Genomic DNA, 18079 nt, shown 5'->3' with positions numbered 1-18079 from the left:
TCTTAATATTCAGGCAAGTAGCAACCACTCCTAATGGAGTGTAGAATGGAGCCATTGATAATTTTTTAAAATTAAATTAATTTTGCTAGTTATTCATAAAGCCTTACTTACTAGTCACCTCAGAAATCAAATGAACTCAAGTAGTTTTAAAAGCAAACATAATGGGCTTAATTTGCACTTACATTTCTCTTTAGGAAGGTAAGTTCACTTATACTTGTTTTGGTCATTTTATCTACTCTATCAAGCTCAGAAGAGACAAAATTGATTTAATATGAGGCTGAGAAATATCCAAGTGGATAAAGTGGAAAGAAAATTAGGGGAAGACACCTAATAGAATCAGAATGGGAAAAGCTGTAAGATCTTTAAAGGAATATTCCCATTAGCTGCTTGGGACAATTAGAAGCAGCCAAACAAAACAAAACAACTTGGTATGGTAATCATCTCCACACTGTAGGAATACAAGGGAGTTGAACTTTTATTGTTTGTAAAATATTGGGTCTTGATATACTTACAGTGAATATCAAAATCTAAGCCTTTGACTTTAGATGAAAGGTCATCTGAGGTTAAGATATAGCCAAGAAATGCACTAGAACAGAACCAGTCAAAACCAATTCTATCTAGTTCTGCAGAGTAGATCATCAGTGTAAAGCTGGAAAGGATCTGAGAGGTCAACTAATCCAAAGACCCTTATTTTAGAGATGAAGAAACTGAGGCCCAGAAAGGTCAAATGACTTATCTAGGTCACATTGGTAATAAAAAAGAAAATTTGCGATCTGATTCTTGACTTCTCTGATTCTAAATCCATCTTCTTTCTCCTATATCATGCTGCTGTTAAGACTCAGAATCAAACTGGGCCAGTTTATCTAACATAAGCATTTTAATGGGTCTACCCAAGCTTTCTCAACAACAGAAATGTGGGTCAGATTTTCACCAACCATTATCAACTGAAGCATTTAACAACTAGAAATTTAGCAATTTGAAATTGTCAAAAGCATCATCATTTTCTAGCCCAAGTAATAAATGATCTAAGAAACCTTTAAGTAAATGAAAATTATTTAATACATGCTCTTTAAAAAATGGATTTTTTTATATTAAAAGGGCCCTTTCAGTTGTAGGAAAATTTAACTTCTTTTCCTCACCTTCAACAAATGAATCATGATGGGAAATAGTATTTAACATGAATCTGTGCGAATGAGAAAGGGAAGATTTACAACTCACTACAATTCAGTGCCAACAAAAGAAGTAGAGTCCTTTTTATGTGTAAAGTTGTTTTATTCCTTACCTCTAGAGCTTTTAATCTTTCTAACAGCAATTTGGTTTTTTCTTTCCCTTCATCTGTGCTGCTACTTTCACTCCTTGAATCTTCATCTACAACCATGTGTAGATCTTCCAAAGTTTCTTTGTGCTTCCTTTCTTCCTCTGACAGTTTTTCCTAAAACAACAAAAATCAATATTAAGTCCTTGTTTTTTGATAGGTACTGGTATATAGATAGAGGAAGATAGATTTTGTTTTGTGATGGGTACTGCTAAGGGCTATTTAGATAGAAGTAGATAGATCTAGATAGATATATAGATCTATAGATAGATTTACCTATATCTATCTATCTGTTTCCTAATCTCACTGGCTTCCTTTACTACTCATATCAAATGGAGCCTTATTCAAAAGAACGTTACTGTCCCCATCACCAAAGGGCTATTGCCTTCCTTCTAAGATTACCTTCAGTTTGTTATAGACAAATAGATGACAGATACATATATAAATTAGATAGATCTATAGAGATAGATCTACCTCTATCTATCTATCCATCCATCCATCCATCCATCTATGACAAACTGAAGGTAATCTTAGAAGGAAAGCAATAGCCCTTTTGTAATGGGGACAGTAACGTTCTCTTCAATAAGGCTGCATTTGATGTGAATAGGGAAGGAAAGCAGAGAGATTAGGAAACAAAGAGGAAGAGTGTAAGCATCATAGAAATAGAGGTTGTCAAGTAAGAAAGCACCAAGTCTTAATTTAAGGATCATGTGGGAAGAAAAGAAGGAAGGCCAATGTTCTGGATTACAAAGTATGTAGTAGGGAGTAAAGCAGAAGAAGATGGAAATGTAGGCAATGATAAGGTTGTAAAAGGCCTTAAAAGGAAACAGGATTTTATTTTTCATTTTTGAGGTATTAGGGAGTTTGGGGAGTTTGTTGAGTAGTGAAGTAACAAAGTCAGATATGGACTTTAGGAAGACCATTTTAATTATTTTAATAGCTAAGAGGAAGATGCACTAGAAGAGACTTGAGGCAAGGATCCCAACCAGAAGGATATTGTAATAGTGTAGTTGTGAGATGATGAGAACCTGCACCAGGGTAGATGTTGTATCAGAAGAATGAAGGGGACATACGCGAGAGATCTGACAAAGGGAGAAGCAAGATTTGGCACCATATTAGTGGAGGTGAGAGAGAATAAAGAGAATTGCAACCTAGTTTGAGAGACAAGAACCTCGAAATGAAGATCTTATATCATTTTGCAACCTACATATACTTTAGTCCACTAGAAGCCAGATTTGACTGGAAATATTTTCAATGTCACTTACATTATTAGCAAACACAATTGGTATCTCATTTGATCCCCCCGACAGGGAAAGCTTGTGGGTCACCACCTTTTAATGCAGGTGTCTGCTCCCCAGATGGAGAAGTGACTTGGTTAGCAAAAGCCTCAGGTGGTGTCATGCAGTTAATCCACTTTTATCCACACACTGGAGCTTACCCTTGAGCTGTGCACTAAACTGTAAAGGAAATAATAAAAAAAAAAAATCCGCACCAAAGCTTTGATTTTTGAACAGCCCAGCTCCTCAAAGTGGGATCATTAAAGTCAGTGGACAACCAACCATTTAATTAATTTGTGGGAAAATGTAATATCATGAAAGATTGGAACTATGGTGATTTCAGGCTTCTGTGAAGACTGAAACCAATTAGCTCCTTCAGCTCAGCAGAGCAGTTCTGAACCCTGCTCCCCACCTCCACTTTTGAGCTTTTTCAATACTCCAACATTTCTCATATAGCCCTGGGGTGGCCATAAAATGTTGTTATTCAGTCTTCCATCTCTGCTGGGTGTTTTCTTCTCACCCCATCTCTGACAGCCCTCTGGAGGCTAAAGAGAGCTGCTAATTTCCAGAGGAAAAAAGAGTCATAGAGATATCCATTCTACTATGACTTCTCATCCCTCTTGTACACACCCGGGCTCTATCTACAGGGCCTTAAGTTATTGCCACCTAGTCATATTATTGTAACAGCTCTTTTTGTGGTGGCAAAGAATTGGAAATTGAGGGAATGCTCATCAATTGGGCTGATTAAGTTGTGGTATATGATTTTGATGGAATACCATTGTTCTTTAAGACATGATGAGCAAGATGATTTCAGAAAAACCTAAGAAATCTTAAGATATAAAGTAAAGTGCATGCAACCAGGTGAATGTTGTACGTAGTAGCAGAAATATTATAAGGATGATCAATTGTGAAAAACTTGGTTATTCTGATCAAGATAAAGATCCAAGACAATTCTAAAGGAACAAGGATGAAAAATGTTACATATTTCCAAAGAGAGAGAGGAAACTGATGAACTCTGAGTGCATATTGAAGCATGATTTTTCTACTTTATTTTCTTATTTATTTGCATGTGTTTTCTTTCACAACATGGCTAATATGGAAAGATGTTTTGCATGATCTCATATGTATAAACACATTGCTTGCTTTCTCAAGGGATGAGAGGGAAGCAAGAGGAAAGGAAAGAATATAGAACTCAATTTTTTTTTAAAAAATGAATATTAATTTTAAAAATGTAATAGGGAAATATTTAACAAAATAAATAATATATATGCATATATATATGCATATATATATTTAAATCTCTGGGAAGAACTAAGAGAGGGAAGTTCCAATGAGTAAATAAGGCATTAAGATTTTTGAATGTATGGGTTTTATGTGCATTTAGAATTGGGACAAGGACTATAGGGCATAAATGCTGTAGGAGTCTTATAATCATGAAAGATGAGAGTTGGAAAGGGCTTCAGGAACCTCCTAGCACATTCATATCTAAAAAAGAAGACTCCACTTTGTTTGGGGCAAACTGCCTCAGTTTACCCAAATAACTTGAGGAGACCACCAAGTCAAGCAGAGACAGATTTATTAAATTCCCACGGGAATGGGCAAACTCAATGTCTGTCGCAATAGCTAATACATGCCTTGACCTTTTATAGGGGAAGTCCCCACGCACACTAGGGCAAGCTCACAATCTAACATCCAATCCTGTCTCACCCAGGGTGCATGTTTAGCTCATGATCAATGTATGGAGACATGCATACGTGTTCCAGGACCAAGGGGAAAAAGGGGAGGGGGAACAAGGTCAAATCAAAGGAAGAGGGAATGGGGGAGTGACAGTCAGATGTTTCAGATCTCACAGTTCCCACTGACTCCCCTCTCCCAGCCCCTATCTCTAAAGATATTCAACTTGAATAACAGGAAGAGTCACTCAGGTGTTTCAGCATTGTTTTGTAGTCATGTTAATTTTAGAAGGATGACAGGGTTAGAATTTATCTTCAGCTATGTTGGGAAATCAAAGAAATAGAATAAAGAATAAAATAATAATCCATTGTTGGGACCCTAGGGTCAAGGGGATTCTGCTCTGAGAAAAAGAGACATGTCACTTAACATCTGGTCTCAACTTAATTGCCGCATCCTGTGCCGAGCCCTGTCCTTTCTTCTTGAGTCCTGAGTATTGAATTGGTGGGCAAACTCTCCGATCCACTCAACAGGGACTGGGGTTCTGACACATGATGGATTCCAGACAAAACTAATATGTAGCTGACAAGTGGGGAGACTGAACAGAAGTAAAAATACTATTAATTGGCAATAAAACTTAAAGGAGACAGTGAGAATTTGACAAGCAATAAACTTTTAAACTAATTATACTGGGGCAGGGCTGGGTATCTTCTAGACGCCATCCTCAGAGTTTAATCTGACTCAAATCCATAATCATCTCACACAACTTCAATATACTTAACAGGTGCTAATCTCCCATCTTCTGCTTAAAGATTTCCAGTGAGGGGGAATCCATTAACTGTTGATACAATCTGTTCCATTTTTAGACAGTTCTGAATATCATGAAGTTCTTCTTAAATTTAAGCCAAATTTGACTCTTCAAATTCTAACCACTTTCTTTTTGTTTTGCACTATGGACTCAAACAGATTATTTACTTCTCCAAATGGTGGACCTTCAAATATTCAAGGGGTATGTCCATAAGGCTCTTCTAGTTTCCTGAACAAATCTTTACATAGAATATATTTGAGGTCCTTGACTTCCAGTTCTCACTCTATGATCCTATTATACCTCATCTTGACAGTTTTTAATTTAACAATGTCTTTCTTAAACCATGGTTCTTGGAACTGAACACAATTCCAAAGAAAAGGAGAATTATGAGGGTTCCTGTAGTCAGACAGACTGTTGTGTGGAAGATATGGAACTTAGGTAGATCCTTGTAAGACTGATAGGGTTTTAGGGGCAGCTAGGTGGCACAGTGGATAAAGCACAGGCCCTGGATTCAGGAAGTCCTGAGTTTAAATATGACCTCAGACACTTGACACTAGCTGTGTGACCTTGGACAAGTCACTTAACCCTCATTGCCCCACAAAACAAACAAACAACAAAAGACTGAAAGGGTTTGAAAGATTGAAGAGAAAAAGGGAATACCAGAAGATGAGGATGGCACAAGCAAGGTAAGAAACAGAAATAAATACTGGTGTCATTATCAGTGAGGAAGCCAATACAGCTAGGGTGGTAGGCACATTTAGGGAAATACTGAGAAGAGTGGCATATGGAGTGGAACTAGCTTAAGGAGGATTTCAAATCCAAGCAAAGAAATTTATACTTGATGAAGTAGGGATCCCTGAAGGTCTTAGAAAGAAAGAAATGTGTTTGTTTGTTTTTTGTTGTTGTTGTTTTGCATGGCAATGGGGGTTAAGTGACTTGCCCAGGGTCCCACAGCTAGTAAGTGTCAAGTGTCTGAGGCCGATTTGAATTCAGGTACTCCTGAATCCAGGGCTGGTGCTTTATCCACTGCACCACCTAGCCGTCCCAGAAAGAAAGAAATGTTACTTGAAGGAAGGTTAATCCAAACACAGTGTGTAGAATAGATTGGAAAGAGGAGAACCTGTATTCAGGAAGATGACATAGTGCAGTAATTCAGGCATGAGGTCATGAGAACCCAGACTAGGATCATGGAATTAGAAAGATGATAGAATGGATATAGGAGGCTTTTGAAGGAATAATCAATAGAACTTGGAGATTGGATAGAAAGGGATAGAGTTGTAAAGAAAATAAGAGTTTGAATTTTTTGGCTCTGTACACCCATCACCTAAGCACAGTACCTGGAACATACCAGTTGCCTAATAATTTGTTTGTTAATTGATTGAATAAACCAAAGATGAATTCTGGGTTTTGAATCTGGGTGGGCAGAATGATGATAGATACAAATGGCTGGGCCAGTGCAAAGTTTTCGGGGGTTTGGGGAGAGAAGCAAGAGGAGACACTCAGTTTGGATTTCTACATGTTGAATTATATCAACATATCTAAACAACAATGGCTATAAATATCTGTAGTTATTTTCATATATGACACTTTATTGACATATCAAAGACATAGACTAGGGTGTCCCCAGCATAGTGGTAATAGTTGAAGACATGAGAAAAAATATATGGATTTTTTTGCGAGTTATTAAGGAATGATTTTTTTCAGGAATGTTCATGATTAAGGGGTATGAGAAAAAAAGAATGAAGGAATACAATAGAAGTGGAAAGAGTACCCTGGAAAGCAAAGGAAGGGAGAAAGAATCAAGAAAGCATGCCAGCTGCTACATAGAGGTCAAGAGGCATGAAGAGAGCAGAATATAAACTTTGGCTTGAAGCAATTTGCTAATGACCTTCAAGAAAGCCATTTCAATGGAGATAATGATGTGAATGGAATCCAGATTGCTAAGGAGTAAAGAGGGAAAAGGTGAAGAAAATGGAAGAAGTTCATTTTCAAAGCTTAGAAGTGAAAAGGAGACAAACATAAGGTAATTAGAGAAAGCAGTAGCAGCAACTGAATGTTTCTGTTTCCAAGAGAGGAGAAGCATGCATATTTGAAATTAAAAGGAAAGAAGCAAGCATATTTGAAATTAAAAGGAAAGAAGCAAGCAAAGATCATGCCATCATAGATTTACAGCTAGGAAAGTTTTTTATTTCATTAAGTAAAATCCATTCATTTTACAGGTGAGGAAACTGAAACCCCTAAACCTGTAGGTTTAGTGACTTGGCTAGAATCACAGACATAGGAATTATCTAAGGTAGGATTCTAACTGAGGTCTTCCTGACTTCAAGTTGGGCTATATTTCCACTATATTATAGTATTGGCCAAAAGGAAGGGGGAAGTGAAGGAGAATGGTCACCCAGAATTGAAAAGGGATATGCTTAAGAGCACATGAAGAGAAGGTTGAAAACTTATACATCACAATTATGATATTCTGTGGCAATTTTCAGCCACATCTAAAAAACCATCAGACATGGATAAAGCTCAAGAAATTATATGAAACATGTAGTTTCATATTGTTCAAGAACTAGTCATAAAACTTTGTGAATGCACTGCCCCAGGTTCCATTCTATGTGGTCCATAAAGAAAAGAAATGAAGAGATTATGTGTCTTTTTAACCTCTTGTCCTTCTGCTCACCTTTTCAGGTGAATGGCTGAATGACGAATAGTGGTTAGAAGCAAGATTTAAAGTATATATTTAGGGGCAGCTAGGTGTCACAATGGATAGAGCACTGGCCCTGGAGTCAGGAGTACCTGAGTTCAAATCTGGCCTCAGACACTTAACACTTACTAGTTGTGTGACCCTGGGCAAGTCACTTAACCCCAATTGCCTCACTAAAAAAAAAATTTTAAAAAACAAACCAAAACCAAAAATAAGGTATATATTTAGTGTGAAAGGGAGGGCAATAAAGAGATAAAATAAATGAGGGAAGGAACAGGCATAGAGAGACAAAAGAGAGGGAACAGGGTGAATGGAGGAAAAAATATGTGAATGGTCTCTCTAGGCAAATAATGATTTATACTTTAGAAAGCATAATTGTTGAATTTATGTGCACATATATTTATATACTCATAATAAGCATGATAAGATTAGCTTTATAATTCCAATATATGTATTCTATCCAATCACTTATGTTACTCTTTAATCAGAAACTAAATCACAATTTTTAGTTCCTATGGTAATTAATTACCTAGATAGTGGGCACTCATTCACACAAAAACATAACCAGAAATACATGATTAATTCCAAGCAAGATATATACTAAACATATACTCCTAAGGGAAAAAAATAAATTAAGAAAATTAAGTCAGGTCCAGTCCACTCGTGGTTACCTCCAAGTGTTCAAGTGTAAGTTGATTCTAGGGATGACCTGGTTTCATTGTTATGTACTTTAATCAGCATAGAATTGAATAAAAGTAAGGCTACCACACTAACAACTTTCACTCCCTTCATATTTCATACACAGTTCAGACCACAAGTTTGTTGGCTTCAACAAATATCAGCTCCTGCTCAGGAAACTAAAGATTTAGGAACTCAGCATTCAGAGTTTAAATCAATGTTTTGTTTTGTTTTGTTTTTCTTGTTGGTACGTAATGCAAGCCTCAAAGCTATGAGTTCCTCTAAGTGGTAAGTTGGATAATAATTCATTTATTAATGGGGTTGGGGGTGGGGCTCATCTTTTGTTCTCAACTACCCTGGCACCATCAGGTCTATGTAAAGTAGTATCAATCATCAATCAACAGGCAGCAATGGATTACAATAGTTCAGTGACAATAGTTGGCAGATAGATAAGGAACCTCAGGTTAGCCAACAGATTTCTTGATTGCTAACCAGGTAGTATTCATTGTATGAGGAGAAAGTATGGTATGTCACACCATGTAGAGCAAAGAATCATTCACATATGTTACCCAGAGTCATTTTTACTTGTGTTAGGGCCAACTAATTTCCAGGCTAAGTTAGCAGGGTGATATGGAGTTGGAAGAGACTTCAGTAGTCATTCCAATTCATTCCTAGAAAAGAATTCCTGCTATAACATACCTGACAAATGGATGTATAGCCTTTGCCTGAATGCCAGCAATTGGGAGAAATCCACTAATGAGTTAAGATCTTTGGGACAGGCATAGTACCAGCATTCTCTTAGTTCAGATTTGATGTTGGGACAAAATGAGGAACTCATAAGTCAGTGAAAAGCTAACAAAAGGAGGTTTACTTAGCCCTAACCTAGCTATTCTAGGGAACAAGAACACATTTAGCTTCTATAAAAGAAATATTAAAGAAGTGCTTGCTGTCTAAGCTGAATTTGTGAATTTATTGATTTTTAAGTTCCATCCAATAACAAGGATCAACAGCTATGCATATGTCCATAATAGGTAACTCTTAACTCTTGTACATGTCCACATATAAATGCCACCAGAGAGGGGAGAGGTTTACACCCAATGTGCTTGGTTGGAGGCTTTCCTTGCTGTCTCAGGGTACCAGCAGAGCACCCTGGCTATTCTCCTTTTATCCCAACTTCTCCATGATAAAATTCCTTGATAACATCTTTTACTCCAGGAGAAGCCTACCTCAAATTTATGGTTCTTGCCTGTTTCCCCCAAAGCCTGATTTTATTTCTCCTCACTAAATCTCTTCTCCTTCATTCTGTATTGTCAGAGACTCATAGAATTTTAGGGTTGAATTTGACCTGAGAAGCCATTTAGTCTACCCATTCATTTTACAAATGTCATTTTCTGTCTGTAAAATATCTAAAAGCAATAGAATTAAGCATGAATTAAACAAAGACCTTTCTTTTGGATATTATGTACACAAGTTTACCTAAATCACAGAATGACAGCATGTTATTGCTGGAATATATACCTTATAGGTCATCTAATTCACATAGTTTTCCCACACCCCACCTAAGCTCATTTTATAGGTGAGGAAAATGATTCTCCAAAATTATAATTGGTTTGTCAAAGATGGTACAAGGAAGTGACAAAACTAGGACTAGAATCCAAGTTACTCAACCCACTATCTAGTAATATTATCACAAAATGCTGCTTCCTACCTGCATCCTCTGAGTGTATTTACTTAAAAAATTCAAAACCCATCCTAGTGACCAAATTGCACATGAAATCTGATTTTCCTTGGTGTCAGCCCTGAGTGTAAACAAATATGAGAATGGTGGTGACATGGTAACTAATATTACATTTTACCCCTTTCATTAATTTTTTTCCTGTTTAGAATTATATTTTCCAAATTACATGTAAAAACAAATTTTAACATCAATGCTTTCAAACTTTGTGTTCCAATTTCTCTTCCTCCCTCCCTCCCCACCACCCCTCCACCAAGAACTCAAGCAATTCAATATAGGTTATACAAGAGTAGACATGCAAAACATGTCCACATTAGCCAGGTTGTGAAATGAAATAGACAAAAACAAACTTCAGATTAAGGAACTACCAAAAAAATTATGCTTCAATCTGTTTTCAGATACCATTAGTTCTTTCTCTGTAAATGGATTTCAATTTTCATAAGTCCTTCAGAGTTATATTGGATCACTGCATTGCTGAAAATAACCACTTCCCTTCACAGCAGATCATCTTACACTATTGTTGTTATTTTGTATACAATACATTTCACTCTGCTTCAGTTCATGTAGGTCTTTCCAGGTTTTTCTGATAGCATCCTGTTCATCATAACTTTTATATAGCACCTTAAACTTGACAAAGACTTTTCTTCACAATAGCCTAGCATATGTTTTGCAATTATAATCAATGATCATAACTGTTTCCCTCTATCTTATTCCCTTCCTATGATATTTACTCTATTTTTACCTTCTTTTTCCCTATTCTTCCTCAAAAGTGTTTTGCTTCTGACTGACCTTTCCCACACACTGCCCTCCCTTCTTTCACCCTTTCTTCCTTATCCCTTCCTACTTTTCTGTAGGGTTAGATAGATTATTCCACCTAATTTGATGTGTTATTCCCTCCTTGAGCTAATTCTGATGAGATTAAGGTCTTTGAGCTAATTCTGATGTGTATAAGGCTCCTTCATTTCCCCACACCTCTACCTCCCCATCTCCCCCTCCCCCGACTCCATGTACCCTTTCCTGTTTCTTTCATGTGAGATTTCACCCCATTTTGTCACTCCCCTATTCCCTCCCCCAGTGTATTCCTCTCCCCCCTCAATTTTACCCCAAATATGTTATCATGGGGCAGCTAGGTGAAACAGTGGACAAAACACCCAACCTGGACCCAGGAGGACCCCAGCCCAAATTCAACCTTGGACACAAGACACTCATTAAGTCTGACTCCCCCCAAAAAAAATTTTTAAAAAGAACCAAAAAAATAAATGTTTTACATGTATCATCCCTTCATAATCAATTCCTCCTTGTGCCCTCTATCTAAATTGATTTCTATCATCTGCCCTAATACTCAGAAGGCTCTTATGAGTTAAACATATCATCTTCCCATGTAGGAATGTAAACAGTTTAACCTTTTAACATTTCTCATGATTTCTTTTTCCTGTTTATCTTTTTTTTTAATTTTTTTTGGGTGTGGCAATGGGCATTAAGTGACTTGCCCAGGGTCACACAGCTAGTAAGTGTCAAGTGTCTGAGTTGAGGTTTGAACTCAGGTCCTCCTGAATCCAGGGCCAGTGTTTTATCCACTACACCACCTAGCTGCCCCCTCCGGTTTATCTTTTTATGCTTCTCTAGGGTCTTGCATTTGAAAGCCAAATTTTCTATTCAGTTCAGGTGTTTTCATCATGAATTCCTGAAAGTCCTCTTTTTCATTGAAGTCCCATTTTCCCCTGAAATATTATACTTAATTTTGTTGGGTAGGTGATTTTTGGTTGTAAACCCAATTACTTTGACCTCCAGAATATCATATTCCATGTCCTCCAATACTTTAATGTAGAAGCTGCTAGATCCTGTGCTATCCTTACCATGACTCCACAGTATTTGAATTATATCTTTATGGCTGCTTGCAATTTTTTCTCTATGACCTGGGCTCTGGAATTTAGTTATAAAATTCCTGGAAGTTTTCCTTTTGGGATCTATTTCAGGAGGTGATCAGTGTATTCTTTCAATCTCTATTTTACCATCTGCTTCTAGAATACGAGGGCAATTTTCCCTGACAATTTCTTAGAAGATGATGTCTAAGCTCTTTCCTTGATCATGGTTTGTGGCTAGTCCAATATTTTCCAGGTAATCAATTTTTCCAAAAAGATATTTCACATTGCCCTTATTTTTTATTCATTTTGATTTGCTTTATTGTGTCTTGGTTTCTCATAAAGTCACTAGCTTCCATTTGTTCAATCCTAATTCTTAGGCAGTTATTTTATTCAGAGAGCTTTTGCATTTGACTTTATAATCTGTTGGCTTTGTTTTCTAATGTCTTTCCTGCTTCACCCTCATTTCTCTTTCCATTTTTTCCTCTACCTCTCTGACTTTATCTTCAAAGTCCTTTTTGAGTGACTCTATGGCCTAAGAACAATTCATATTTTTCTTGGAAGATTTAGATGTAGGGGCCCTGTTGTTGCTATCCTCTTCTGAGGGTTCACCTCAATATTCCTGGTCACTAAAAGAAAAAAAAAAGCTTTCTATGGTTTGCAACTGTCTCTGCATGCTCATCTTGCCTTTCTTTCTCTTGATTTTTAACTCAGGGCAACTAGGTGGCACAGTGGATATAGCACTGGCCTTGGATTCAGGAGGACCTGAGTTCAAATCTAACCTCAGACACTTGACACTTACTAGCTGTGTGACCCTGGACAAGTCACTTAACCCCAATTGCCTCACCAAAAAAAAATAAAGATTTTTAATTCCTTCTTAGTGTGGGGTCCTGCTTCCAGGATATACTGTCTCAAGCTTCAGGGGGTGCCAGGTGTTATGATTTAATGAGGGGCAGTTTCTTCATTTGCCTGACCCTTTCTCTGGTCAGTAGATAACTCCAGGTCAGCTTGCCAATCAACCAGGCAGCAAACCTTTAAGTGCTGTGGTTGTTAGCACTGATGAGCCTGCATCCCTCCCTTATCTGGGCTGCCACTACTCAAGGTTTCTTCTTGGTTCCCTGCTGGGTGAGGTATGGCTCTTGCATACACCCCTGTAGACTCCCACCTGGCCAGCCATTTAGCCCTCTTCACCAGACCATGAGCTTAGTTCCAGAAGATGCTGGGACTGCACCTGATTCAGAGGCTTGGGGGTAGGGTTCTCTGGCACAGCCTGACAGTGGCTGGATCTGGGAGTGGACCTCCACTCCCAGTCTGACTCTCCCTTCTGCTGAACTTGCAAGGTGTCTTTGGCTGGAAAAGAATCTCAGCCATCTTTTTGTGGGTTCTGCTGCTCCAGGAATTGTTTTCTGGCTGTGTTGGAGTTGTTTTTGTGTTTTTGTGTTTGGTTTTTTTGGAGAAATTGTGTCAGGAAGTCTGAGCCTTTAGTACCTTTCTTCAGCCATCTTGGTTCCACCACCCTTCATTACTTTTTTTTTTTTTTTTTTGGCCAGGCAATGAGGGTTAAGTGACTTGCCCAGGGTCACACAGCTAGTAAATGTCAAGTGTCTGAGGCTTCATTTGAACTCAAGTCCTCCTGAATCCAGGGCTGGTGCTCTATCCACTATACCACCTAGATGTCCTTCCCTTCATTACTTTTTTTTTAAAGTGAGGCAATTGGGCTTAAGTGACTTGTCCAGGGTCACACAGCTAGTAAGTGTTAAGTGTCTGAGGCCTGATTTGAACTCAGTTACTCCAGACTCCAGGGCCGGTGCTCTATCCACTGCGCCACCTAGCTGCCCCTCCTTCATTGCTTTTTAATGCAAACACCTTTTTTGTCATAGGAGCAGAGTTTCATAGCTGGGGAACCTTACGAGTTCTCATACCAATTACCTTTATTTTTGTGGATGAATAAGCTTGGGCCTAGAATGATTAAGTGACTTGCCAAAGGTCACATGTGTTGTAATTGGCAAAACTCTCCAATACTTTGATGCCAAGCCCATAATTCTATCATGACATATGGCTAGTAATATGCACAAAAAGAGTTTGTGGTAATAGTTATGCCCATTTTACAGACAGTTCAATGAAGTAATCTAAAGATAAAATTTATCCAATATCATGCAGAAAATCTGCCACAAATCTACTTCTTAAGCCTGATATCAAACTTAATGTACAATATTTTGCAGGAAGAAAACACATGAAAACAGAAGTACATCACAAGTCCCATTCCATAGGACCTACCTGGGATGGTAGCAGTAGCAGCACTAATGATGTTTGCTAAGGGTTTTCTAGAATGTACCAAAAATCAATCAATCAATATTGATATCGACATCAATATCAATATCTCTCTCTCTCTCTCTCTCTCTCTCTCTCTCTCTGAATGAATGGTTCTGACCTTAATGATGAACTCTATTTAGGAATCTCTGAACTTCATCAAGCAATCAACTTTGCCCACTGGGAACAATTCTCCAAAATCTGGAAGACTTCTCTTCTACTGACTTGGGTTTTGGATGGGGGTGGGAGAGTGGTAGTAGGAGAAATCAGTGTTAAACCCTGACAGCTCTCATTGAAATGGGCTTAAGAAACCATTACCACTTACCTTGTTACCAATAAATGAATTAGTTCACAATGGAAAGGCATAGAATAATCCAAGCTAGATGTAAACTTATAGGCCAGTATACTGCCTGACAGCCACTGACTGGGCATCGGCTGCCTCCATGATTTATTTACTCATTTATTTTCCTGTGGTGGGGAGGGTGTGCAGAATATATTGTCACTTTAGATAGCACTTCAGCAAATACCATAACAACGTTTGCAAGGATAGCTGGCAGCTTTTGTTCAGCAGTAGCATACTAAATTTTGAAGGGGGAAAAGAAGAGTTCGATAAATCAGAGCATTTTAAAAGAACATCCCAATTTGTTCAGATTCTAACATTACTACTGTCAGGCAAAACATATAAAACTCCCCTTTTTCATCTCTGGATTTGACTTACAAAGTGAACTAAGCATACAGTAAAATCTCCTAGATTAAACGTGTGTGATGGATAAGAGGGGGAAAAAGTGTTTTCTTTATGTCTCTAATATGAACCCATGACCACTGGCATATCAATCCAAATCTACTACACATTATTCTTCACTCAAAACACTCCTAAATATCGCAGGCTATCTTCCATATTGAACAGCTCTGCAGAGTTACATTAATAAATTTTCAGACGAAGCTTTTATTGCCTGTTCCATCTATCAGCAGCATTTATTTCCTTTGAAAACGTTCAATTCTAAAGGCACTTTACATAAAGGGAAACTATACTGTGAAATGAAGTTCTGTGAACAACTGAACCCTAATCCTAATTAAATGTATGCTCCAGGTGACTGGCCAGCTAAGATTAGGATAGAAAATACAGCATATATTTTATATCTCTAATGGCTTTTCCAATAAAACCTATGTCTGAAGAGAAATAGATAAATGAGGATTTGATCATTATCGGGAAGTCTCAAGGGTTAATCATTCAAACTCCCACAAGTCTGACTTCTAAGCATAGTCTATTGCATCAAATCCCCCATGAAATAGAAATGAATTTAAGGTACTTTTGCCATTTCTAAAAGAAATCATAGGAATTTGAGAGCATTGCAGAGTACGGCTAGCACAGATATACTGGGCAAAGGGTGTTGATGAATGAATTGACAAGTGACTTCTTAAGTGTTATGTATATTATATGGCTGCTAACCATGGCAGACTTGCTTGGTTATGACAAAGCCTTAAGCTACAGTGCTTATGGGGAACAAAATCTGCTTATTTGGGGAGCCCAATACTTAGCATGAGGGGACTTTTTTTTTTCTGTCAGGGAAGAATTCTTGGCTTATTCGAAATGTAATGCAATTTGATCTCTGTGGAAGAAACTCTTCCAGTTCACAGTTAACACATAGTTATTGAGCCTTCACTGTGCATACAGTGCAGAGATTTCTTTTTTAATAAACAGCCCAAAATCAGTGTAAATTTTTAGGCTCATTTCACTCAATTTCATCTAGTAGTCACCAAGTCTATCTTTGTAGTCATTTTCATTTAACAAACACTTATTAAGTGCTTACTTTGTTCAAGAGACTGTGCTACAAGCTCGGGAGAGTAAGATGAACAATTAGTATCCTTGCCTTCAGATAGCTTTCAGTAGCTAAGGGTGGTGGGTGATTTCATGCACACAAAAAATATGGTATGAGACATGATGTGATAAGTGGCAAAGACATTTAGGCAGAGTGATATTAGAGAACTGAAGGGAGGAGACATTCCTTTTTGCTGTTGACATTGGGGATGTTTTCCTGGAGGAGGTGACACCTGAGTTGTGCCTCTGAGAAAGAGAAAGAGGTATAAGAAAAGTGCTTCCAAGGCATCAGCATGGTCACAGGAAGGTACAGAAGTGAGAGGGTACATAGAGTGCTGGACCTGGAGTCAAGAAGACCTGAGTTCCAATCTGTGTGATTCTGGGCAAGTCACTGAACCTCTGTTTGCCTTAATTCACTGGACAATAAAACGGGAAGTGGCCAACTATTCCAGTATCTTTGTCATGAAAAGCTGAGATACAACTGGATGACAGAACAACAAAGTAGTCAAGTTAGACTGAACAAAGACTGCATGAAGGGGAATATTATAACATGGGCCTGCAAAGGTAAGATGGGAAAAAATGTTTTGAATTTTGAAGATCTTGCTAAGAAATTTGCATTTAATTTTTTAGGTAGTAGATGCTGTATTTCTCCAACTAGTCTCTAAGTGAATCAAGATCAGACCATGTCACATCCCTTTGTAGCTTTGTAGCCTTCCATAATTCCATATACATACATATTCAGATTCACTAAATAGTTCCTGGTGACATAGTTGATAAGATAATATTAGTGTCATGTTTTCCCTTGTAAGAGAACATGAAGCTATTGTAACATTTATGGTTATTATGATTAAAAGTTACTAAATGGTTTTTTAAAAGGGAAAATAGAAAAAAATGCAAAGTAATTATAAATAGGCACAGAAGGTAGAGCAATAGGCCTGAGGTGAAGACGACCCATTTTTCTGGGTTCAAATCTAGCTTCCGATACTTATTGGCTGAGTGATCCTGGGAAAGTCACTTCATTTTATTTGACTCAGTTTTCTCATTATCTATAAACTGAGCTGGAGAAGGAAAAGGCAAATCACTCAAGTATCTATGTCAAGAAAACCCCCAAAGGAATCACGGAGTGGTAGAAATGACTGAAATGACTGAACAACAACAACAACAACAAATGTTGGAAGGATCAGAGTAGTACATAAGTGAAAAATAATTTTCTATATTTAAAAAATATGTTTATTAAAAAGACAAGAAGTAAAGCTTAATATAGATGTTGCAAAGAAAAAGGCCAGCTAAGTCAGCAAGACGAAGATGCTGAATGACAAAACATAAAGCATGCCAGAGGCAAATAATACTAAAACAGAGTCTAGTGTCTCACAAGAGAATATTAGGAAGGACTCAAGTACTATCTTGTTTTATAGGAGAGAGAAAAAAATTATATATGGTAAGAAGACATCCATGCATTGTGATCTGAATAAGAAGAAAGAGAATTCACATTGATCTGTGCATGGAACTATCAAAGTATTGTAGTAACTACATTGTGATGAAGTAAATGCATGCTCTTTTTCAGGAAGTTTTTCATAATAAACATAAAACTAAGAAAATAGCTTTAAGGAAATGTACATGAAAGAAGGAACACACATCAAATTGATTTTTCCCTCAAGAAAATGAGAATGTCTCCCTGTACTTTAATGTACAATTATGCACATACATACACACACACATATACAAAAGCACATAAACACTGCCAAGGAACACATTAACCTTTAAGGCTTAAAGGGGTCCTTTGCTGAAACTTCCTGGAATTTTCTGAAAACACAGAAACCCACTACCAATTTTCATAGGAACATGGCACTTAATCTATTCCTCCTACCCTCTTTCCTTGCTGGAGTTACCAAAAAGAAAGGCTGTA

General features: G+C 37.6%; 1 protein-coding gene across 1 annotated transcript in view; it reads right to left on the bottom strand.

Moving 5' to 3' along the window:
* Positions 1-18079, bottom strand: part of NCKAP5 (NCK associated protein 5) — a 1132898-nt gene that overhangs the window by 308763 nt on the left and 806056 nt on the right. Inside the window, 1 exon segment of the mRNA XM_043991612.1 lies at positions 1283-1432. Within this exon segment, the coding sequence (XP_043847547.1) occupies positions 1283-1432 (150 nt within the window).

Source organism: Dromiciops gliroides, chromosome 3 (assembly GCF_019393635.1).
Source record: "Dromiciops gliroides isolate mDroGli1 chromosome 3, mDroGli1.pri, whole genome shotgun sequence".
NCBI lineage: Eukaryota > Metazoa > Chordata > Mammalia > Microbiotheria > Microbiotheriidae > Dromiciops > Dromiciops gliroides.
Note: the sequence above shows the minus strand (reverse complement) of the source record. Positions and strands in the feature narration are given on the sequence as shown.